Below are 23,367 nucleotides of genomic sequence, written 5' to 3'. Positions count from 1 at the left end.
AGGAATATGAAGGGCTTCAGGGAGAGGGGAGGGCATGTCTGAGACAGGCTGGAAGGCAGGGTGTCCTCGCAGAGGGACTGAACTCCGAGGAGCTGGGTGCTCGCAAGCCAAGCTGAGAACAGCATCCAGTGTGGTCACACAGGGAGCTGTGAAGCCTCTGAGCAGAGCTGTTCCCCCGAGGTCTCCAGCCAGCCATGGAACTTCAACTGAGAAGGCTCTTGCCAGGCCTGGTAGTGTCATATCTGTCCCCACAGGCGCTGCTACCACTCCTGGCAAGGAGGGGAATCATCCCCAACCTGCAGACCTTCTGCAACCTGGCCATTGGGTGCCGTAGGCCCAGGGATGGTCTGCAGCTGCTTGCAGACATGAAGGTGAGTTGGTCCAAGCCTAGGTGGAACCCATGGTGCTACGAACTTGGGAGGTGCTCAGGAAGAAAGCTGAGCCCCCCCGAACCCCCAGGCCTCCCCACCCTGACAGCATAAACTGTGTGTGAGGGCAGGGAGAATGGGATCACTCTAGCTTCAAGTGTAGAATGGTCATTGGCCCAGGTGGAGAGAAAGTGGACCCTGCTGCAGGAACTGGCACTGAAAGCATGGGGTGTTCCAGTCTTGAAGGTGGTTGCAGTGGGGAGAGCTCGAGGGGTGGGGACAGGTCTTGGCCCCAACTCTGGATGGATATATGTCAGAATTCTAGGGGCAGGGGTTGCAGTAAACCACAGCCAAGAGCTGAGGAGGTGGTCTCCTACACATGGTTTACTGCCCGAGTCCAGTGATCTCTGAGCAAGTTCTTCAGGGCTGAGAGGGTAGGGTCCTCAGTTGGGGGGGGGGAAGGACCTACAGTGTGGGGCACATGTGCTTTCCTTTTTGGAGTGGGGGGGTGCAGCCTGTTATTGCCACAAGGTACTGACCTTGCCCCAGTTGCTGGTCTGCAGAGCAGACCTAAATGGCCTGACACGCACAGTGGGCTGCTTTGTCCCAACAGTTGCCGTCACGTCACTGATTGAATGTTTATGTTTCTGTTCCAGAAATCCCAGATGACCCCCAACACCCACATCTACAGCACCCTCATCAACGCGGCCCTCAAGAAGCTGGACTACACCTATCTCATTGACATCCTGAAGGACATGAGGCAGAATAGAGTCCCGGTGAATGAGGTGGTCATCCGCCAACTAGAGTTTGCAGCCCAGTACCCACCTACCTTTGATCGGGTGTGTACCCCAACTCTAACTCAGAGTCCTCTAGTCACCACACCTACCCTTTACCCCAGGTCTGGCCTTGAGGAATTGGAATTCCCTTGCTTTAAATGTCAGTTGCTTCCCTTAGGAAGAATCCCAAATTCCTTAAACCACAGCCCATGTGTCCCTGTGGACTACATCTCAGGCCACTCTTCCCTGTATTCGCTGTCAGCCCTGCTGGCCTTCCATCATTTCTGTGTAACATCAGCCTTTCCTGCCTTGCGGTTTTTGTAGTCCCTCTACCTTCAGTAGGCTCCTCATTTTTCCTGTAACTGGCTCCTCACCCTGTAGGTCGCAGCTTGGATGGCTCTTTCTCAGGGATGCCCTGCTGCTCCCTCCTTCCCATCACCTAGAGCACTGTTCCTTTTTGGCCATTTTCACAACCTGTAATTGCATCTGCATGTGTGACTGTCACCTTCACAAAACCTAAGCCCCTTGAGTTGGAGACTGACTCTCTTCTTCACCTGGCTTCCTGGTACCTGTTCATTGCCTGGTGTCTGTTGTCAAGTGAATGGGGATGGCAGCAGGGCTGATAGAATCTTTTATTTTTTTTATTTTTTAAAGATTTATTTATTCATTGAGAGAGAGAGGGGGGCAGAGACACAGGCAGAGGGAGAAGCAGGCTCCATGCAGGCAGCCTGATGTGGGACTCAGTGCCGGGTCTCCAGGATCTGGCCCTCAGCCAAAGGCGGCGCTAAACTGCTGAGCCACCTGGGCTGCCCAGAATCTACTTTTAATAGCCACGTCTTTCCTTATTGTTCTAAGGATAGGCTGTGGGGTTCATTTTTAGGGTCCATTGAGACCCTGTGCCTCCAGAGCAGCTGCATCATGGAGGAACACCACCCCGGTGTGGAGGGAGATGGGCAAGGACACACCCAGGCATGGGGTCAGGGACAGCTATGCAGGTGCAACACTCAAGTGCCATTGTGAAGGCTTAGAATTCAGGAGACAGTAGAGCGTATGCCAGGAGAGGGCATAGCTGGGCATCTTTGAGCAGTTGGTTGACTCTTGTCTTAGTGACTTTTCAGAGTTCTTTGTGTTCTGTATATTTATCTTTTGTTCCACGTTACAAGTATCTTCTAGTTAGCAGATTTGTCTACTCCGTGGTGTGGAGTCCTCAGGGGATTTTCTCAGGTTCAATTCAGACACCAGACCACCATAGGCCTAAAGCTTACTGGATTCAGGTCACATTCATATTCCCTTAGGAAGGTGATTTATTTCTATTTGTGACCATCAACTTTTTGTTTTACGTACTTTCAAGGCTGTATTAGGTACATACAAGTTTAGAATCATTAAATCTTTGAATACAGCTGTTTGTCATTGTGTGGTAATAGTCTTGATCTTGAAAAAAAAATAGTCTTGATCTTGGATCTCTTTGGTGTTTTTCTCTGTATTCCTTTACCAGCTTTTTTTTGGCCTCTGCTGGGCCCACCTTGTTTCCTCCTTTTCTTCTCCACTCCTGCAGACCACTGCAGCAGTGCTGAGAGGACACAGGGGAGGTACTCAGGCTGTAGAGACAGTTAGTGGCACCCAGGGATTCTAGCTTGGGGGGCTGAGGTGCCATCCCCGGGTGTAGCACAGGAGCACATATTTGGAGGGATTGTTAGATGGGAATCTGGTCTGCCCCACAGCAGCTGTGTTTCTTGACAGTAAGCTACTCAGGTATCAAACAGTTCTTCTGCCCTCTCCCCTTAACCACCTAGAAGCACAAACAGCTTTCCTGAGGCTTGAGTCAGCTGCCATGGTTTGGGATTAGCTGTGGGTAGCATGCAGTGACTAATGGCTCCTCTGAAGTCCATGCTTTTCCATTTATAGTACAAAGAGAAAAACACCTACTTGGAGAAGATTGATGGCTTCCGAGCTTACTATAAGCAGTGGCTGAAATCGATGCCAGCAGAGGAAACCCCCCACCCGTGGCAGAAGTTCCGGATCAGGCCCATGGGAGACCAAGAGTCCACCACGGAGGCTGATATGGACAGAAGCCTTGGAGGCAGGTGACAGGAAGTGCTGGGGGCCTCCAGCAGAGAAGGAGCAGAGTGTGTGGTTTATAGAGCTCTACAGGAGCCCTAAGAGCCTCTCTGCATTAGGCCTATGTGTGTACTCCTGTGGCCTCAAGCCAGAGGAAGGGTGCGGCCTAGAGTAAGTGCTGCAGCATTTTTCAGGCAGTTACGAGGAGAAACACTGGGCCCAAGGTGCCTGACAAGTTCATGGCAGGTCCAAGAGCAGCTTGGTCCACCTTGGCACCCCATCTCTGGTCACATCCTTGTCTTTGGGGGGTGGGTGTCGTCCCCCATCATGGACAAGGAAAGTGAACTTGTTCACAGTCACACAGCACCAATAGGGTGCTTGAGGTCCATGGGTGACTGATCTCTAGGGCCTGGCGCTTACCCCCTGGGTTCCACAGATTGCTACCTCTGAAAGAATAAATGCAGAACCCAAAAAGTTTAAAGTTTTATTTCTACAAATCACTGATAAACACCAAAGCCTTTACATACGGAGACCATGCTCCAACTCAGGCCAGGAGCACTGCTCTGCAGGAAAAGCTGCTCCTAGGAAAGAGGGTGGCACCACGGGCAGAAACCCAAGAAGTCCAAAGTTCAGGGTGAAGAGGGGTCAGGGCCTAAGGACCTCAGCCAGAGCAGCCCCGGCAGCCGCAGTGCGTGCACTCGATGATCCGGCCCTGCAACAGAGGATAGCTGAGACACTGCACTCCTGCCACATGCCTCCCCTGCCCCACGGAACCCTCCCACCAAGGATGGCAAAGGGACATTCGCTGTCTTCAGGACTCTCCTCAGAAAGCCTTCTGCGACAGATGCAAACAGTTGCTATTGACACTGAAGCTACAACTCTATGCATTTAATTTATGCACATTCAATGCACACACTTGCCCCATATAAAGGAATAAAACGTGAATGATTGTTATTCTGTGAAATGAGCATGACATACCCTGCAGTGAGCTGGAAGTGGGTCTGCTACTGCTCAGGGGGCTCAGTGTCAGAGGCTCAGGCCCTCTAGGCTGGGAACTTTCTTTTTTTTTTTTTTTTTTTTTAATTTTTATTTATTTATGATAGTCACACAGAGAGAGAGAGAGAGAGAGAGAGAGGCAGAGACACAGGCAGAGGGAGAAGCAGGCTCCATGCACCGGGAGCCCGACGTGGGACTCGATCCTGGGACTCCAGGATCGCGCCCTGGGCCAAAGGCAGGCGCCAAACCGCTGCGCCACCCAGGGATCCCTGGGAACTTTCTTATTGGGGCAGAAGATATGCACTGGAATTTAGATGGCAGAAGAGTCTTTCCCCCTGGGTCAGCTGTGCCCGGATGTTTGGCTGAGGGCCTGCCCAACAGCCAGAGGCCCCAGAGCTATGGTTTGTGTTTCTTTTTTTTAATTTGAGGTGCAAGGCCCTTACCTAAGCAAACAAGATCAGATGGTGAAACCTAACTAAATTGAAAGCAAGCTCTATTCTGGCCACAAGGCTGGGGCAGCACCCCTAACCAAATGCCACCATAGAATCCTGGCAGGGAGCTTAGGCACTCCACCGCTTCTTCCTGCTCCCACCAGAAAACTAGCACCCAGATTCTTCCTCAGGAAGAATGTGATATCCTTGGGCCCTCATTCGATGTTCATTGCTCCCTGGCCTTAGAGATGATTCAGGGAGACAGAGCTGCCTGCTGAGCTAAAGTCCCCGGCCCAGAGCTCTATAGACTATATAACTGGTCTGCAGCAGGAAGGGACCTGTGGTGAGGCACTAGTGTGAAAGGTAGCCACCTGGGAGGTGGGCAGGCTGGCCTGACTGCCCAGCTGGCCCACCATGGTCAGCCAAGGGGCCGCACTCAGAGGCCACTAAGGTGAACATTCTGGTAACTGCCTCCTTCTGCAGTTCTACTTCAGAGAGGCTTATATGCTGTAGGCTCAGTTACACATACAGCACCATGCCTGAGCTGCCAAGCTGCAGGTCTAGTTTTAGAACAAAGTTCTACAGAAGCAATACAATGTAATTAATCTGAGGGAAAGAGATCTGGAGAAAAGTATCTGGGGTGAGCACAGGAGGGTAAGAATGGAAATGCCTCCCCTGACCCAGCCCTCCTCACCCCCACTTCCTATGTGAGGAAGGAATTCAGTAACTTGCCCAAGGGTGCAGTTGAGACTGGCCCTAGACCTAACAAACGATTGCTGCCAAACTGCCTAACACGGATTCTTCAGGAGAGGGACATGGCCTCCCTAGGGCATGGCCAGCAGGACACCCAGCATAATTGTGTTGAATCTCTGCCATCAACTAGGGCAGACTTCTGAACTGAAAAAGTAATCTCTAAATTCAATCATTGGACATTAGAGGGGTAGAAACGTTACCACTTCCAGCTTGCTTTTGGGGACCCGGCAAATGCAGTTCGTCCCAAAATTGGTGTCCCGTGTCTGAATGCAGCGCAGGCAGCATAAATTCTCATACCCCTGCTTTTTCCATTTTGCGATCAGGTTTTTATCAGCATAGCCTTCTTTAATACAGTATTCATATAGTTCTGTCAAAAAGGGGAAAGAGCATCAGACCATGGTATAACAAAGCTTCCCCAGCCCTGGCCCATCACTGCTCTTCATTAAAAAGAATATTTAGCCAGCCCTGACCCCTCCCCGCTTTTTTTAGTGATAAGAAAACCAACATTTACTGAGGTTGCAAGAACAAGAACCATGAAGTAAATCTGAAAGCTACTCAGGTTGGTGAGGCTGAGAGAATTTAGCTAATTACCTCTGCTTATGGCTTTCCGCTTATAAAAGAGGTCAAAAATATAGCGGGTTTTCTGGTGGTGGATCCTGAAGATAGGCCACAGAGATTCCACTTTCCTCTTTCCCTCATGAGGTTCTGTTTCAGCTGAGGAGAAAAAGGTGTGTGTTTGTCTTCTTGTGGCAGGTAGTATTCACAGGATACAGTTTTTTTTTTTTTTTTTGTTTCTTTTTAATAACTAAGGATAAAGAATAAATCCGACCTCACACCTTCTAGGTTGGCTATCATCAAAAAGGCAGTAACAAGTACTGAAGATGTGGGAAAACTGGATCATATGCTGCTGCTGATGGAAATGTAACACGGTGCAGCCTCCCTGGAGAACAGTCTGGCCTCTTCCTCAGGAAGTTCAAGTTACTATATGCCCTAGTAATTCTACTGCTTGGAATATATCCCAGAGAACTGAAAACACACATGCAAACAAAAACTCCTATATGAATGTGCAAGTAGCAGTATTCACAACAGCCAAAATTTGAGGCAATCCCGGTATCCATCAGCTGTTGAATGGATAAACGAAGCCCACCCATACATGGAGTATTGTTCAGCCATAAAAAGAAATGAAGGGATCCCTGGGTGGCTCAGCAATTTGGCGCCTGCCTATGGCCCAGGGCGCAATCCTGGAGTCCTGGGATCGAGTCCCACGTTGGGCTCCCAGCATGGAGCCTGCTTCTCCCTCCTCCTGTGACTCTGCCTCTCTCTCTCTCATAAATAAATGAATAAATCTTAAAAAAAAAAAAAAAAATGAAGTACTGGCTCCTCCTACAACACGGAGGAACTTTGAAAACATGATGCCAAATGAAAGAAACTAGTCCCCAAAGCCCACCTACTAGATGATGGTCTGCAGAGACAGAAAGACCAGTGGTTGCCTTGGACTGAGAGAGCTGGGGAGATGGCGGCGTGGGGGGGGCGTTGGGGGGGGGGGGAAGAATACTAAAGGGTGCAGGCTTTCTTCAGGAGGTAATGGTTGTCCAACTCTGAATATCCTGAACACCCTCCTTAACACTGTATAAGGGCAAATTTTATAGAATAAGACTTCTAGCTCAATAGAGCTGTTATTTTAAAAGAAGATAAAAAATAAGCCACATGATTTAAACATGATTATTTGAAGTGGCAATTCTCTTTCTGTTAGCAGTTATAAGTTGATCTTTGTCTACCATCTCCACTCAGTTTTTAGAGCAGAGGAGAAAGGTGAGGAGTGGTGAAGAAAGCTACCTCCATTTCTCCACCTTTGGGGCCATTCTATTACTTAGGAAATAGAATTCACAAATGGGATTCTGTGATCCTCAGGGCAGGCACTGAGGACCGAGCCAGTGCACAGTGCATGCTTGCTATAGCTCAGGCCCTGCTCTGGGCACCGGAGGTCCTGCAGCGGGGCAAGCAGAGCATCACTGGAGCTGCGTTCCAGGGCAGGGAAGTGCATCAGCACCTGGAGGTAAGTGGGGAAGGCCACAGAGAAGAAGAAAATACAGAAGTGGGGACTGACCTTTTATACAGGTGATCAAAGAAGGCACAAGGGGACATCTGATCAGAGTCTTTAAGAAACCAAGGGGGGAGGCTTGTTGAGTGAAACAGGTGAAGGGTGTTACAGGTATAAGCTTCCAGTTAGAAGTCCTATGGATGGTGACTACAGTTCACAATGTAGTATTGTGTATGTGTGAGTTCCTAAGAGAGATCTTAAAAGTTCTCACAGGAAAAAAAAATTGAGGTAACAGGCGTTAAGTTATTGTTAATCTCATAAAATATATACGTCAAGTCACAGGTTTGATGTTAAGCATATCTGAAAGGGGAGGGGGGGGCAAACATGCTTATAAGGCAGAGTGAACAGCAATGCAAAGGCCCATGCAAAGGCCCGGAGACAGGACTACTTGGGGATCAAGGAACAGCAGCTAGGGGTAGGAGGTAAGGGAGAGGTAGAAGGTAGAGCTAAAGAGGGAACTGCGAGAGAGTATTTGACCTGGAAAGCCACAGAATGACTGGTTTTGCTCTGAAGAGGAGGTGAACCACTGGAGGGTCCTGAGCAGACAGTGATCTGACCCTCCCCCCTGACTGCCCTGTGGAGAAGACTGTAGAGAGAAGCAGAAAGCTACTGCAGTTCCAAGTGAGAAGTCAGGGTAGCTTGGGCCAGGTGGTAGGATTTAAAAGCAATCAAAATTTAGACTGATGGATTTTCTAACATTTCTCTATGGGTAATTTAAAATACACACAAAACAGCAGAGTGGACTGCCACATTCCTATCACACAGTTTCATCAATTACTAACATTCAGCTATTGTTATTTTATTTGATTCTCCCCATTTTTGAGGGTGGAGAATTAGAATATTTTAAAATTATCTCACATCAAGTATCGCATTCATAATATGTATTATCTCTAACATATCAAAGATTTTTAAAAAGGTCTATAATGCCAGTATCACACACAGCGAAACCAACCATTACTCCTTACTAGCACCCATACTCTGTCCCTATTCAGTTTTCATGGAGTGCCTCAAAACACTTATTGACAGGTGTGTCTGAATTAAGGCCCAAACAACATCAGATGTATTTTGTTGATTTGTCTCATTCATCTGTAACAAACCTTCCCTCTTCATTCTGCCACTCTTCTTAGGAATCTGGATGTCGGGATCCCTGGGTGGCGTAGCGGTTTAGCGCCTGCCTTTGGCCCAGGGCGCGATCCTGGAGACCTGGGATCGAATCCCACATCGGGCTCCTGGTGCATGGAGCCTGCTTCTCCCTCTGCCTATGTCTCTGCCTCTCTCTCTCTCTCTCTGTGTGACTATCATAAATAAATAAAAATTAAAAAAAAGAAAAAGGAATCTGGATGTCTTAGGTGGTTGGATAGGAAGAAAGGAAGAGAGGAGTCAAGCACGGCTCCATGGTTTGTGGCCTCAGAAGGGAAACAACTCTGGGGTGGGTGAGTGATTCGGTTCTGAAAATGGTAAGTTTGAGACGTCCAAATGGGGCCATTCAACAGGCAGCTGGTATAGTCTCCTATTTAGGCTAGAGAAGACATCAGATCACCTGGGTTGAGTATTGAAAGGCAGTGGCTGCATAAGCTGCTGAGGGAAGGGCATGGTTCTCCTTAGGCTGGAGCTGGAAGCAGAGCCTCCCTCCTTGTGCTTTTGTTGTTTCTTGATCTTTTAAACATAGCAGCATTCTCATTCTATCTATCTATCTATCTATCTATCTATCTATCTATCTATCTATTATGATATATATATATATAGAGAGAGAGAGAGAGGCAGAGACACAGGCAGAGGGAGAAGCAGGCTCCATGCACCAGGAGCCCAACGTGGGATTCAATCCCAGGTCTCCGGGATCACACCCTGGGCCAAAGGCAGGCGCCGAACCGCTGCTCCACCCAGGGATCCCTGCACTCTCATTTTTAAAATCCCTTTTAGGCCCATTTTCATAAGACCATGTGAACATTCTTGTTGTTTTGTACAGGTTCACACACAAAGTGGAATGCATTTTTCAATGGGTGATGCAGAGTCCTGCCATGTTTGAGGGAAGGAAGAGAAGCTAGAAGTAGGGGCATCATGGTATAGACTACATTTAGGTTTTTGCTGCTTTGCTAATGCCAAGAACTTTAAAAGAAATGTCCCATTAACTTCAAAACCTTGGCAACAATTATTTTTAAGTGTTATTCTTTAAAAAAAATCTAGTTAAATGTTCATTATGCAAGTGTTTATGCTTCATTTTCAACTAATTCAAAGTCCTTACAAAAGTAGTTATTTAGGGGTGCCTGGGTGGTGGCTCAGTCAATTGAGCATCCAACTCTTGATTTCTGTTCAGGTCATTATCTCAGGATCCTGAGATCAAGCCCAAGCACCTCTTCCATCCCTGCTCTTTTAAAACAATGAAAAGAAAATAATCCAGTAAGTTCGTCATGTAAGGCCAACAGATGCTTGTGGCTTCAGATAGGAGTTCTAAAAACATGCTACACTGATTCATCAAGTTCAGGATCATACAGCATTTTGAAGGAACTGAAGATAGTACATTTTGGAAAACTAGTAGACTATGCAAAAACAAAATGATAAAAACAGTGTCAGAGACCTGCAAGGAAAATCTGGACTACGTTGTTTCTGAAAATGTGAAAATGAAAAAGGACAGGATTTTCCAAGTAAACGTAAGATCCTAAATATGTACCTAACCCAAAACAGTCAATGATTATAGGTAGACTATTTGATCTTTATTCTCTAAGGCTTTTATATTAAGTTGGCTCCAAAACGTTTTTGAAGACCTTTTCGTTAGTGCCATCCTACTTCCCAGAACTCCTAATATTCCTGAGTTAGTAAGCAAACAAAACAGGTCAGTGCCCAGAAGCCACAGTGGTGCTGACTGGCTCTTCCCATATGATACTTGCATTTATGCCTGGTCCCTGGAGACATCTGAGCCTGTGACCCTTAGATGCAGCTCACCCAGTTAGGAACTACCCCACTCACCTTCTCTCATCTTTTGATCTAATTCATCCAGTGTTGGCTCGATCAACTCCCAACCATCTGGGGGAGCTTTCCGGCTTCTTTTGACTTTAGGCATTTTTCTCACAAGATAATTTGCAAAGATCTGGGAGGGAAAATTAAATGGATTGGTTTCTGAACCTAAGATCCCCAAAAGCCTTCACTAGCCACTATTTTGGTGCACATTCACTTCCCTAAATCTGTTTCCTCATCTGTAAAATCTGCATAGAGGGCCATCGTGAAGATCTCATTAAAATTATATGGAATATGCTTGTATTAAATATGTTTAGTAAATTTTTGTTGTTATCATTAACATCACCTATGAGCCTGGCCTTGGACTGGATGTTGGGAACATAGAACAAACCATAAGACATAACTTCTGTCGTTGGGAAAGTGAAATTCTAGCAAGAAAACAAAATGAAAAGGTAATTACAATACAGTGTGAGAAGGTCTATGGTTGGGAGAGCAGAGAGAATGAGGGCTTAAAAGGGAAAAAGATGGTGTAAAGCCAAAGTACCTTACCGTCTGCTTCCCAAGAATGTAACAGAAAGACCTCTGGTCTCTTCAGTTACAGGCTTAGGTTCTTGTCCAGCTCTACCAATTACTCTGTGACTTTGGGGAGGTCACATTCCCTTTCTGGTCCTCAGTCTTGTCTATAAAATGAGGGCAGTGAATTAGCTGGATTGCCAAAAAGTCTTTTAAACCCAAGAAAAATGTTATATAAAGGCAAGTCATATAAAGCCCATCCAGTACAAATCTAAATGAAACGTATTTCAAACCACATTGCATTTCCTAATTGGCACAGAGGATTCAGGTTAATTACCTACCTCCTACTTTGAAGCATAGCAGATTCCTCTCTCCCAAACTCAATCAGTCCGTCCCTTCCGTGGAGTGCCTGACTCCGAGTTTACAAAGCGCCCCCCTCCCCCAGTCCTTTCATCAATTCTCCATTAACAACCTTACAGTTAAGGAATAAAATTTCTAGGGGTAGAGTCAGGGTCACACAGCTGAGGACTACCTGAGTATGGTTCTGACTAGGGGGCTCCTGACTTCCAAACCAGTGGTCTTTGCACGTGTCTCTCCAGCGCTGAAGCTAGAGATGGACAGAATCTGGACCCTGCCCAAATGCGCGCACGGGCTGAGAAGACAAAGATACGGGATGACCAACATGCTATGATCCAGCGAAATTCGAGAGCCTGGTCCATCTGGGGGCCAGAGAACAGCCCAGGGGAAGTAATAGGCAGGAAGCAACTGGATCAAGAGGTGGCAGGCGGAATAAGAGGTGGCAGCGCTCAGAAGAAACGAGTGGAAAGGCGTTCAGAGCTAGGGAAGGAAAACGTTACGGTCGGAATAACAGGAAAGGCTCCCTAGAGACGACGGCATCTAGGCTAGGTTTACAAAAGAACAAAGAGCATTTACACAGAAAACGTTCTCTGCAAAGAAAGCAGCGGGAGGAGGGGGAGCCTAGAAGCAGAAGAACCTTCAAATCTCCCATACCCTGGGCAAAACGAACGAGGCACCACCTCCTCTGACCTCCCGCTCCAGGGGCCCGAAACTGCCCCTGGCCAGCCGCTCAGATCGCTTCTGGCCCGGTGCAGACCTCCGATCCCTGGCCCTAGCTGTTACCAAGGTACTGGAGGACACAGAAAAACGCTCACCTGAACCACCGTCACCGTCAGCCGCCACTTCGCTACCGACGGCTTCCGCTTCCCAGGCGATCTCTCCAGGCTGAGGTCCTCGCGGAGCCGCTCCCCACCTCGCGCCGAGATTGCGTCATCCTAGGTATCCGCAGTTCTGCCTGTAGAGAATTTTACAGCCGCTATTGCGTTTTGCCCTCACATCCCGCGGGGAGACCGGCAGGCTCACGCGTCTCCCCAGGGCGGGGGGACTGGAGGCACTGTTGCCTGGGCAGCGCCCGGGCGAGCCTGGACTCAGGCGACCCGCGGGACAGTCTCCGTGAGCCGGCTTCCCTGAGGTCCCCGGTACTCGGGGGCACGGCGGCGACGGCGGCGGCGCGCTGAAGAAAACTGGGCCGGGCGGAAGAAGTCGAGCCCGAGGCATTTCCGGTTCCGGTGTCAGTTCGAGGCGCCGCCGCCGCCGCCGCCGCAGCCGCCGGAGCCGCGATGCCTAAAGGAGGTGAGGGGCGAGTGCGCGTGGCTTGTGGGCCTCGAGGGGCCGCCCGAGTCCGGCTCCTCTTGTTCATTCAGCCCGCGGGTGTCTCGGACAGCGGCGCAGAGGGAGGACGTCCGCGCCGGCTGAGGGCCAGGTGTGGGCCTCGACGCCCAATTGTCCGGATGGAAAAACTGAGGACCGGAGTGGCCACGAGCTACTCCTCCGGGGGTCTTAGGAGAAGACTCGGGGGCCTCCGGCTCCTCGCCGGCACGGAAGGCCGGATCTAGGGCGCGCTTCTGCTGGCCTGGGGGACCTGGAGTTCCCTCCCCTTGTAGGCTTGCCGGGGACTGAGTCACCGCGTCCCGCGCCTGTGCCGGGGCTCGTCTGCCTTGCGCGTAAAACGTGGGCCCTCCCGAGCCCTGGGCGAGCCGGGCCTGCCTCGTGAGAGAACTTGGTGTTCTGGCGCCTGGCGGACCTAGCTTTGACTGCCCCTGTTCGGCAGCGGCTGCGTGTGTGCCTCTGAGCCAGGCGCTTCATCTCCCTGTGTTTCGGTTTTCTCATTTGCAAACCGGGTTTATGATTGTAGCTACCTCATAGTACGGATGGGAGACTTAAACTAGGTGATCCACGTGGAGTGCGCGGCACAGCGCCGGGCCATCGTTAAGTGTCCGCTAAGCACTATTTGTAGGGTTTGGTCAGTTTCTTGTCCAAGAAGACCGAGGATCCACGGTAGACAGTCCTTCATTCTCTTTCCCCTAAGAGTCAGAAGTTCTTGATTTGAAGTCTAGCTGTGTCACTGTCTAACCCTGTGGCCTTGAACAGATTATTTAATTCCACTCTGTTTTTCTCATCTGGAGCACTTGGCTAATAACTCTTAGCTTGGAGAGCTGGAGAAAGAGGTCATTAAAAAAAAAAAAAAAATAGAGCACTCAGAGTGCCTGGCTAACTCCTGGCACAGAACATATGTTCGGTTAATAGCGGTAGCTCATGTGTCATGTTGGTTAAGCTGCTTCAGCCACAGGAAATCTTGGGAGTTTTTTTCAAACCTAAATGACTTCCTGATTTTACTTGCAGAGATATTGGGGTTTACAGAGTCGAATCCATTTAAACCTACCTCCCTACTGATTTCATCTGTGGAATCAGTCTCTTCCATTTTTCTCGATCTTGGTCCTGCAAAAGGAGGGTGCTAAATGAACCCTCTGGTTCCAGAATTCTGGCTTTTAAAGTCCTACTTCACAGATAGTTTGAGCCAAGGTTAGAGGTTACAGTTAGAAAATGCTGAATATCTTGGTTAAATGACTTGGCCTTTGGCTTGTGAAAAGCTTTTATGGGCGGATGAGATTTGCATTTCTTGCTTGTGTTGATTTACTTCAAAAACTAAAGAAAAGATATATTTTTTTTAACTACAAAATTCCCCTAGAGAAAAGGATGCACTCTTGTTTCCAGTAAGTTACTGTGAATCACTTTTAAAGGCAGAAGGAGCTTCTGACAGAAGTTATGGTAGGCTAAACTAAGGTCAGTATCCCCTAGGCAGGTGTGCGGGATGAGAGCCTATAGTAGCCAGTATTGAGTTGTTACTACTTCTTGGAAAACTAAGAGGGCAAGAAAGGGTGTTAGGTTTTTTCTTTTTTTTTAATGGCAAGCTTGGTATCACACAATAGGACTTTCATGAGCATAAACAGAGACACCCATGGGAACCCGGGTAGTTATTAAAAATGGGTGGTGTGGTCTTTAGCAGCCAATTATGGCTCTGCAGCTGCTGTCTAGGAACTAAGGAGGAGGTTGGTATCTCTGCTGCTGTCTCTGGAGTCCAGAGAAGCTCTGGCTGTCTAATTACAGATTCTCTGTGCTCAGTGAAACACTCACTGGAAATCAACTGGGCCGAAGCTTCCAGTAGAAGTGGGAATGGATTGAGGCCACAACCACCCAGCATCCTCCAGGACCAGCAGACACAGGTGCCACCCTGCTGTAAAACTGGCTGATGGCTTTAAGTCAGCCTCTTGTCTTGGCTCAAGAGGCTTGGACTGTAAAACTGATACTCTTAGATGAGCTTTAATCGCTAGTCACATTTTTAACTCTTAGAAGGTAGTTGGTTTTATTTTCAACTTTAAATTTGTCAGCTATGTTTCTCACTTCAAGCTCAAGAAAGTTCTCAGTAGGTTTTTAGGGTCTTTTTTTCTAGCATGCCACTTAGGTGAATGTGAAATATTTTATTGTATTCTCTGACATTTACAGTGAATCACTGATGAGGCTAGTGCCTTTGTTTTTTTCTTTTTGTCAAAATACTCTATCCGAAAAGTAACAAACATGGCACAAACCTAGCGTATGTTTCTGTAGTGCTTATCCAGTGCCAGGCACTGTTCCAACAGACGTATGTATGTTAAGTTCATTCCCGTGACAACTGTAGGAGGTAAGGATACAGATGGAGAAACTGAGACTCAAAGGTTATGTACCTGCCCAAAGCTAGTAAGTGGTGCAGCTGAGATTTGAATCTTCAGTGACTTGTCTGTAAAACGAGACCAGCTGTGACTCCCTATAGGTTTATTCTGAGGATCAAATAAGTGCATGGCTGTGACCGAACATTTGCCAAGTAAAAACCACTGTAGTGACAGCAGGGGCATAAGTGTTATATGTTTTTTACTGCATTTTTGTCCACTGTGGTTGGAATCTTTTTTTTTTTTTTTTAAGATTTTTTTATTTATTTATTCATGAGGGAGACAGAGGCAGAGGGAGAAGTAGGCTCCCCTCAGGGAGCCTGATGCGGGACTGGATCTCAGACCCCAGGATCAGGCCCTGAGCCGATGGCAGACGCTCAGCCACTGAGCCAGCCGGGCATCCCACTGTGTTTGGATTCTAAGGAACCATGGGATTTGGCCAGTTCTGATATGCAGTGTGCCCTCCTCCATATCCTTCCCTCAGAGCTGTGTTTGTAGGAACCTACATCCAGCATACAGTTTGGAGCTGCCTCAGGTTGTCACATGTTGCCTCTTTTGTCCCTTTGAACATATGAAAGTAGGAAAGTATAGGTTTGGGTGGTGCTTGGTGAGGGGGAGGGGAGGTCTCTGCTTCTGTGCATCAGGACACAGCCCCCTGGGGCTCAGGGCCATCAAGGAAGCCTATTCCCTCCCACCTTCCTAAATTGCTAATCCTTGTGCAGGGAGAAAGGGAGGCCACAAAGGCCGGGCAAGGCAGTACACAAGCCCTGAGGAGATCGACGCACAGCTCCAGGCTGAGAAGCAGAAGGCCAGGGTGAGTACATGCCTGTCGAGGCCACTCCAGTGGCCCAGGGTGATTCCCTGCCTCTTTGGCATTCAGAGAGGCCAGGCAAGGACCACCTATTCCTAAGAAGCAGCCAGCACCTGAGGTTTGGGATTGGGGATGGGGCATGGGCGGCAGGCAAGTATCCCAGCACAACCAATGACTGAAAAGAAGAGCAATCTTCTGATTTAATCGATTAGAACTTTGTTCTTTTAGCAGTGATTGCCTTAGTGGGTCTCTGTTCTTGGTCCTGTGTGCCTGCTTTCTGGAAGCTGTCCTTCTGCCAGGCTCAGCCCATCCATAGCTCAGGTTCCCAGCAGGCCCCATTTGTTTGTAGCCATGCCAGACTGCTTGCCAGACCCAGCGTGACATGATGCCCTGCCTTCCCACACCCCTAGCAGGCAAAGTACTATTCCTTTCTCCAGACCTTGCTGAACGTCGCCTCCTCTGTGACTCTCACTGATGCTATTCACCCTTCCCCCTCTAGTCTGAGCTTAATACTTTACTCTATTCCTGCAGTGTTTTTTACAGCCTGTTGTCAGGAAATAGAATGTTTCCATCATCACTCACATCCACATCCCTGACCATACCATTAGATCCTTGCATGGATAAGGGCTGAAAAGAGTTCAGTCAGACCTGATGAGTGACACTGCTGTGGAGTGCCTGGGAGTTCCTAGAAGGGGAGGGGCCATAACCGACTGGGAGAGGGCAAGAGGGCTTGATGGAGTTGCTGGCAGCTAAGCAGGACCTTGGAGAATGTGTGGGCAAGTGCAAGGAGGGGGAAGGACCTACTGTTTTTGTTAGGAATATTTTTGGTGGGGAAGCAAGAAGGGTGGAAGGAAGCGACATGTTGGGTGTTGTCTTAGGAAGCCAACACAGCAAGGCCTCTGCATGGGCAGGTTGGAGTGGCTGGCCTACCATTGACTGTGGGAGTGGAGAGCAGGGGAGGACTTGTCCAGAAAAGCGAGTATGATTTGGCAGCTGCATGTGGCAGCTGGGGAAGCAGAAGGGGAGCTGAGCAGGACTGTGGTTTTCAGCCCCACAGCTGAGTTCTTCTGAGTCTGGGAGATGAACTTCTCATCCAGGATGGACTGTGGAGCTGAATAGATAGGCTGCCTCTGACCCAGGTCCCCAACTAGGGGCCGGGGTCCCAGAGTCGGACCCTTGTCATACTTGGCCCCAGCCTTCTGGGGCTTAATTTTTCTGGGTCCACAGACTAGAGGTGGTGGGAGCAGGGGTCACAGTCTAGGGGGTTTGTGCATTTTTGATTTTGCAGGTTGTCCATTTCTGAAACAGGAAGAAGAGGAACAAGGAGAAGAAGGTGGAGATGGGGCTGCAGGTGACCCCAAAAAGGAGAAGAAATCTCTAGACTCAGATGAGAGTGAAGATGAGGAAGATGATTACCAGGTACTGTGTTTGGTGGAGGCCTGAGACTTGGCCTCATTCAGTCAGCAAATGTTTATCAGGTGCCTGTTGATGACCGTTTCCAGTGGTAGATGCAGATAGAGTCCTTGCTCTTAAGGGGGTTACTTTCTTTTTATTTATTTATTTATTTTTTTTAAGATTTTACTTATTTGCTTAAGAGAGAGAACATGAGCCAGCAGGAGGGGCAGAGGGAGAGGGAGAAGCAAGCTCCCTGCTGAGCAGGGAGCCTGATGCAGGGCTTGATTCCAGGACTCCAGGATCATGACCTGAGCTGAAGGCAGATGCTTAGCCAACTGAGCCACCCAGGTGCCCCAAGGGGGCAGTTACAGACAAAAAAGAAGTAAACGAACAGCATAATTTCAAGTAGTGGCAGGTATCATGAATAAGATGAACTGTGATTATGGGTACTTGAAATAGTGTGTGGTGAGGAGGTAGCTTTTAAACTGAGATCTGAAAAACAGGGTGGAGTCAGGTGTGTGAAAATTGTCGTGCAGTACAGACCGGGTGGCTGGATTTGCAAGCACAGAGGCCCCGGGGTGGGAACAGGAACAGCAGGAGGCCAATCAGGGATGTACCTTGGTGGATACAGAGTGGCTTGGGATGAAGGAGAAGTTGGCAAGGGTAGCTTCCATGTGGCACTTGAAAGGGTTTGGGTTTCACTGTTGTGGGTAGGAGGCCGATGGTGGAGGCCTTGAAGTTGGAGAGAGATGACTAGATTTGCTTTTATTTACTTATTTATGGTTTTATTTATTTGAGGGTGAGAAAGAGCATGAGCCAGAAGAGGGGCAGAGAAGTGGACTCCCCATTGAGCACGAGCCAGATGTCGGGCTCAATCCCAAGTTTGGGATCATGACCTGAGCTGAGGGCAGATGCTTAACTGACTGAGCCCCCCAGGTGCTCCCCAGATTTGCTTTTAAAAGGCTTCTCTGGAAAGAGTTCATGGTAGGGTGTTGAGGATATAAGCAGGGAAATGGCAGCCAGTCTCTAGACAAATTGTGGCTTGTGTTGAGGTGGGTGGTGGCAATGGCAGTGGAAACAAGTGGGCAGATTCACACCACATTTTAGAGTTGGGCTCTTTGTGGGTTGCGGAGGGTTGGGTTTGGGGGTTGAGGGAAGGGGGCATGAGGCTGTGGCATAAAGGATGGTCAGGAAGGGGCAGGGTGAGTGAGGCACATTCACTTTGTGCTCTCAGTGGAATGTGGAGCCTCCTAGTGGAGGCGTTTCTAGGTAGCTGGATTGTATGTTGGTGTCTGGAGCTCTGTCAGATTAGCTGAGGTTTGGAAGCTGTCTCCCTCCGGTCATTTAAAGAGAAAAGTTGGGATTAACAAGGACTGATGCTTGGACCCAACCTGCTACATTGAGGACTTGTGCTCTTGCTGAACTTGCCCTAAGGGAAATGGGAAGTTCAGGTTTCCCGACCCTGTAGATTGTGATCTCATGGCTCCTTCTCACATCACCCCCCTCCTATCAGTTGGGATGGCTAGGAATGGGAATTGGTCCTGAGGATGTCCTCGGCCTCGCCTGCCCTGCCCTGGGGATCCAGTGGTGCTCGTTGCAGTCAGCTGTGAGATTCCATGGAAAACTTTTCGGGGGCTGAGCTTGAAGTGGAGATATAGTGCTCTGTGTTGAGAGCTCATGAGTTGGGCTTAGGTTCTCAGCTCATCTACTATCCGCTTCCTGGTTCACCTTAGGCAAATTATTTAGTCCTGTGTCTCTGTTCGTCCCCTGTGGTTGCTGGGACTTGGCCTAGCTTGGGTTCTAGTCCTGTGCACTCGCTGTCCTTGTACCTCCTAGGCTGGTGAAGACTCCTCTTAAGTGCTATTCCTCCTGTGAAGTTCAGGCCAAGAATCATGTTGGGTAGAGCAAGAGTTTGTCCCCATCCAGGCGGGCTGTTGGGAGATGGCATGGCCCTCAGAGGCTCTGCAGGACCAAACTTCTCCAACAGCCAGCTTCTTGTCCTATCTTAGCAAAAGCGCAAAGGCGTGGAGGGACTCATCGACATCGAGAACCCTAACCGGGTGGCACAGACAACCAAAAAGGTCACACAACTGGACCTGGATGGGCCCAAGGAGCTTTCAAGGAGAGAACGGTAATCTCTGCTCCTAGGCCTTGGGACCTGGGCACAAGGGCAGGGGCCTGGCCTGTGGGGTGGGGCGGGGGTTAGGGGCTTGGGGGGAAATGGCTGAGGCGCCCAATTCCCCTGCCTTCACCTCTTGGGCTCTGAGGTTCCTAGTAGCTGAGTGGGGGCTCCAACTAGAGCATTTACTTTATTTCATCTCATTCCCCAAAGGTTCTATAGAAGCTTTGCCAAAAACACAAAACAAAAATAATTTTTTTTTCACCAATGGGAACACAGCAGGGAAAAACAGAACAGCAGATTCAGACCCGAGTGTTGTTTTTGAAGTAATGGCCAGGGATATGGAGGGTTATGCTACAGTCCTTCCTCCAGAGCACCACACTCCAGGGACTCTTCCCTTATCCAGCCTGAGCTAACCATTCCTGGCCTGCATTCTTCTCTGGTGTCACTGCCATGAGAGGGGGGCAGGTGGGAGAAGGCAGCCCAGTGAACACTGCTGGCTGCCCCAGCGCTCTCTCAGTCCCAGCTGGAAATAGAGCTGCAGAGAACCTCTTCTTGGTTTGTGCGAGGATCCCAGTCCAGTGCTGAAATGCCCTGCACACGGCCATTCCCAGACAAGTAGTGCCCCAACTTTGGATGGCCACCAGCTGACATCAGGGGCCCTCCAAGAGGTTGAAGCCTTCTAGGGAAAGCTGCCCAGTTTTTTTTCTTTCTGAGCTGCTAGTATTTAAGTTCACCTTCCTGTGCTAACCCCATGATGGCTGAGGGGGTCTATGAATACCCCACAAGGAAGACTCATGAGCTCCAGGTACCTCTCCGGTAGCTTCTGTCTCACCAGTAAAAAGGAGATCTTGTTGTCACCCCCACTTATTGAGGTTGCAGAGTGAAAACCATAAAGGTCAGCATCCTGCCCTGGGACTTAGCCTTCACTGAGGGAGCCTTGCAGAGACTTTGGGTAGCCTTGCTCATCAGTCATTCTAGATGCCTCCAGGGCACACCACTCAAAACCACTACCACCACCCCACCCACACCCCACCCCCTACTCCGCCCACCCAGGTTTGGATCTCTTCTGCTCAGCCTAGAGGCTCCTGGCTCTGCGTCTACCTCCCAGGGTAGGATCTGCTGAGCTAAGAGGTATTTTAGTCTCTTCTCTAGCAAGTGTCTTGTCCAGTCTCCTGTCCAGAGTCTCCTGGGTAAGACATCTGCTTATCTAACTTTCTGTGGGTGGCTTTCTCTCCTGTCTGGCCAGGCCCCATGCTTTGTTTCTTATTACCCAATGCTGTGTGCCGTGAAGGCCTCTGGGGGGGCAAGTCCCTCTCCCAGGCCCCTGCTAGACAGGGCTTCCCTGCCCCCTCCAATATATGGCTCTTCCAGGAACCTGGTGTAGATGGGACCATCCAACACCACAGTGAAAAAGCGTGCCCACTCCAGAATCTCAGGCTTGGGAGGAATATCCTCAGAGGAAAGAAATGACCCATCACCTCTTTCTCTACCTACTGGGTTGGTGACTGATGCCTATGGGAGTCTAGCTGTTGTTCCCACACCCTCCTCAATGGGTGCTCACCCCCTTGAGAACAGCCTCTTGCACATCTGAACTGCCTTGATTGAGAATGTGCCATGTTCTCTTGACCTGAGATTGGGTGGGTGTGATTCCCATCTGGGCTACTTGATCCACTCCCTGCTCTACCCCCCATAGAATGTGGTTTCCAGTGCTTTCCTCCTCCTGCTCATCTTTGGATATAGTGTTCACTTGGTTTTTGATCCCCCTTTCTCATTGTGGACACCAGACCATAGTCAGCACCCCTTTCCCCACAATGCAGATGTTGTTCACTCTGTGCTGAGCTCACCCCCATCCTGTGTTATCTGGAGAAGCTGGTGCACCAGTTGAACTTCCTCTAGCCCCTTGAGTCTGTACACCAGAGTCTAGGCTGTGCCTCTGCCTGTTTGTTTGGTGAGTGCCCAACACAGAGGGGACACACACAGCCAGGGCACCCTCCTCCACTTGAGCCCCAGGCCCAAGTACTTGGCTTTTCATCTGGCTCCCGCATCCAACTCAGCCGGTTATGGTGGGGAAGATGTTCCCTGTGACACCATTTTATCCAAACAGAGAAGAAATCGAGAAGCAGAAAGCAAAAGAGCGTTACATGAAAATGCATTTAGCTGGGAAGACAGAGCAAGCCAAAGCTGACCTTGCCCGGCTGGCAATCATCCGGAAACAGCGGGAAGAGGCTGCCAGGAAGAAAGAAGAAGAGAGGAAAGGTAAGTCCTGAGCCCTGGTGCAGCTGCCTGAATCTGGTTCTGGGCAAGCCACCAAACCCTGCACTTCAGTGTCCTCATTGTGCCATGGCATGGGCTTGGGTTGTTGGGTAGAGGCCCAGCCTGTGTGTATATGCAAGTGCCTTTCTCATGTCAAGGGGTGGTGGGCGTTTGTGCCCACCATGTCCCAGGGTGCTGGGAGGGTCCAGCAGCAGCCGGGAGTTGGATAAGGGTTTGAATCTAAGCAGAGCACTGTCCACAGCATCTGATGGAAGCCTCAGGGATACAGCTAGGTCTGACCCTCAAGGACCTGCTAAGGTATCTGGTGCCTTGTGCAGTGGGGAGAGCTGCCTCAGGTAACCGCTGTCCATCTGAGGGGCTTGAGAGGGTGGGACAGGGGCAGGCTGGACCTCACAGTGCAGACCTGGGTGAAATCTGGCCCAGCTGTCCCTCCTCCCCGATGCTCTCCCTCCAGTGGGGTCAAAGGTTGGCAGCGGGGGCTGTGGGATTTGGTCTGGTTTATAAGTCGAATGCTTATGACCTTCTGTCTCCTGGTCTCATACACTCTATACATGGGGGGACCACGAGAGCCCTTAGGGATCTGCTGTCCTGCCTCCTCGCTAATTCACAAGGTAGCCGAGGCCCAGAAGGGGAAATCAGCTGCCCCAGGGTTGTCACTGCATTGGAGATAGCCTGCTCTCCCAGCTTCCCACCGGAAGCTCTCGCTTCACAAACCCTAAACCCTTTGAACGTTGCTGCTTATTGGAGGCTGCAGCACCTACAGGGAGAAGATGTAATTGCAGGGTCCTGCCTGGGGGTGGGGTTAGAGATTTCTCTCTGCCCTGTAGATTGTGCGTTGGTGCCCCTGTCGGGCGCAGTGGCGCCCCCAGGAACCCTCTTCTCCCTGGGTCTGTTCCTCTTCTGCCAGCTGAGCCAGTTGCCCAGAATGTTTTCTGAGGTCTTTGAGCCCTACAGTGCTGTGCTCTGGGGGTGTGTGTGTGGTGGGGGGAAGGGTGGTTTTGTGCTAACACCTGCCCTTCCCTTCCCACCCTCAGCAAAGGATGATGCGACTTTGTCGGGAAAACGAATGCAGTCGCTGTCCCTGAATAAGTAGCACGGCCTGCGGGAGGAGGCACCGGGGATCCGGCCACGCTGCCAGGCCCTCTGCCGAGTCTCACCTGCCCCACCCTGGCGCCGCCACAGCAGCCCCTCACGGCAAGGAACCCCTGCAGCCTGGGGTCTCCTCTTCACCTTGGCACAGAAATCATTTGGGGGGATGGTAGGGAGGGCTGGGGGGAGGGGGCGGCTGCTATCTTTGAGACAGAAAGACGCGGGAGAGCGTTTCATATGTAACCATTCGGGTGTTTTTGCTGTTTTTAGAATTCAGAACTCTCGTTGGGGGTGCCTGGGAGGTGGGGTGAGAGGAGCTTCCATTTGTGTCCCGTAGGTTGCACGGTAGGGGGTGGTTGTGTGTGGGGCAGCTGCTGACAAGTTTGCAACAACCAGCCCTAGTCTGTGTTGCCTGGGTGCTCACTGAGAGGGGCTGTTGTCTGGGAGCCCATGCCCCTGGGTCCCTGAGGGTCATGGCTTGTCTCCAGCCAGTCCGTTCTGCCCTTCCCTGCCCCATCCCCACCCTTCTGGCCAGAGCTCGGGCCCATTCTTAACCCTACCCATTGATCATTTCAAGAAACCTCTGTTTACTGTGCAGCACCCAGGCAAAACATGCTCCACAAGTCCAACTTGTATATTTGGCAGATTAAACTTGACATTATCGTAA

General features: G+C 49.9%; 3 protein-coding genes across 15 annotated transcripts in view; 2 read left to right on the top strand and 1 right to left on the bottom strand.

The window, feature by feature from the left end:
- The window catches only part of PTCD1 (pentatricopeptide repeat domain 1), a 20,473-nt gene extending 14,039 nt beyond the window's left edge, over nt 1-6,434 (top strand). For 6 of the 8 annotated variants that reach the window (XM_077907847.1, XM_077907844.1, XM_077907845.1 and 3 more), the window contains 4 exons: nt 255-371; nt 1,025-1,207; nt 3,050-3,217; nt 6,219-6,434. In XM_077907847.1, coding sequence (XP_077763973.1) covers nt 255-371; nt 1,025-1,207; nt 3,050-3,217; nt 6,219-6,251 — 501 coding nt within the window. In that variant the 3' untranslated portion in view covers nt 6,252-6,434. Of the gene's footprint in view, nt 1-254; nt 372-1,024; nt 1,208-3,049; nt 4,157-6,218 lie in introns of those variants that run through there. The other 2 variants (XM_077907850.1, XM_077907852.1) reach the window with 1 other exon arrangement.
- Nucleotides 3,674-12,458, bottom strand: BUD31 (BUD31 spliceosome associated protein). 6 transcript variants are annotated; one of them, XM_077907934.1, is made up of 7 exons: nt 12,121-12,458; nt 10,980-11,115; nt 10,782-10,863; nt 10,448-10,568; nt 5,974-6,096; nt 5,583-5,749; nt 3,674-3,914 (listed from the first exon to the last, which is right to left on the bottom strand). In XM_077907934.1, exons 4-7 carry the CDS (start codon nt 10,539-10,541, stop codon nt 3,864-3,866), a joined length of 435 nt encoding a protein of 144 aa, XP_077764060.1. In that variant the 5' UTR covers nt 10,542-10,568; nt 10,782-10,863; nt 10,980-11,115; nt 12,121-12,458; the 3' UTR covers nt 3,674-3,863. The 6 variants fall into 6 exon arrangements, with proteins under 6 accessions (XP_077764060.1, XP_077764058.1, XP_077764061.1 ...); XM_077907932.1 differs by having other exon boundaries at nt 10,985-11,115; XM_077907935.1 differs by lacking the exon at nt 10,782-10,863 and adding an exon at nt 11,631-11,785 and having other exon boundaries at nt 10,985-11,115; nt 12,121-12,454.
- Nucleotides 12,443-23,367, top strand: PDAP1 (PDGFA associated protein 1). Its single transcript, XM_077907920.1, has 6 exons — nt 12,443-12,598; nt 15,732-15,823; nt 17,129-17,239; nt 19,225-19,346; nt 21,442-21,593; nt 22,646-23,367. Exons 1-6 carry the CDS (start codon nt 12,586-12,588, stop codon nt 22,702-22,704), a joined length of 549 nt encoding a protein of 182 aa, XP_077764046.1. The 5' UTR covers nt 12,443-12,585; the 3' UTR covers nt 22,705-23,367.

The sequence above is a fragment of the Canis aureus genome, chromosome 8 (genome assembly GCF_053574225.1).
Source record: "Canis aureus isolate CA01 chromosome 8, VMU_Caureus_v.1.0, whole genome shotgun sequence".
NCBI lineage: Eukaryota > Metazoa > Chordata > Mammalia > Carnivora > Canidae > Canis > Canis aureus.
Note: the sequence above shows the minus strand (reverse complement) of the source record. Positions and strands in the feature narration are given on the sequence as shown.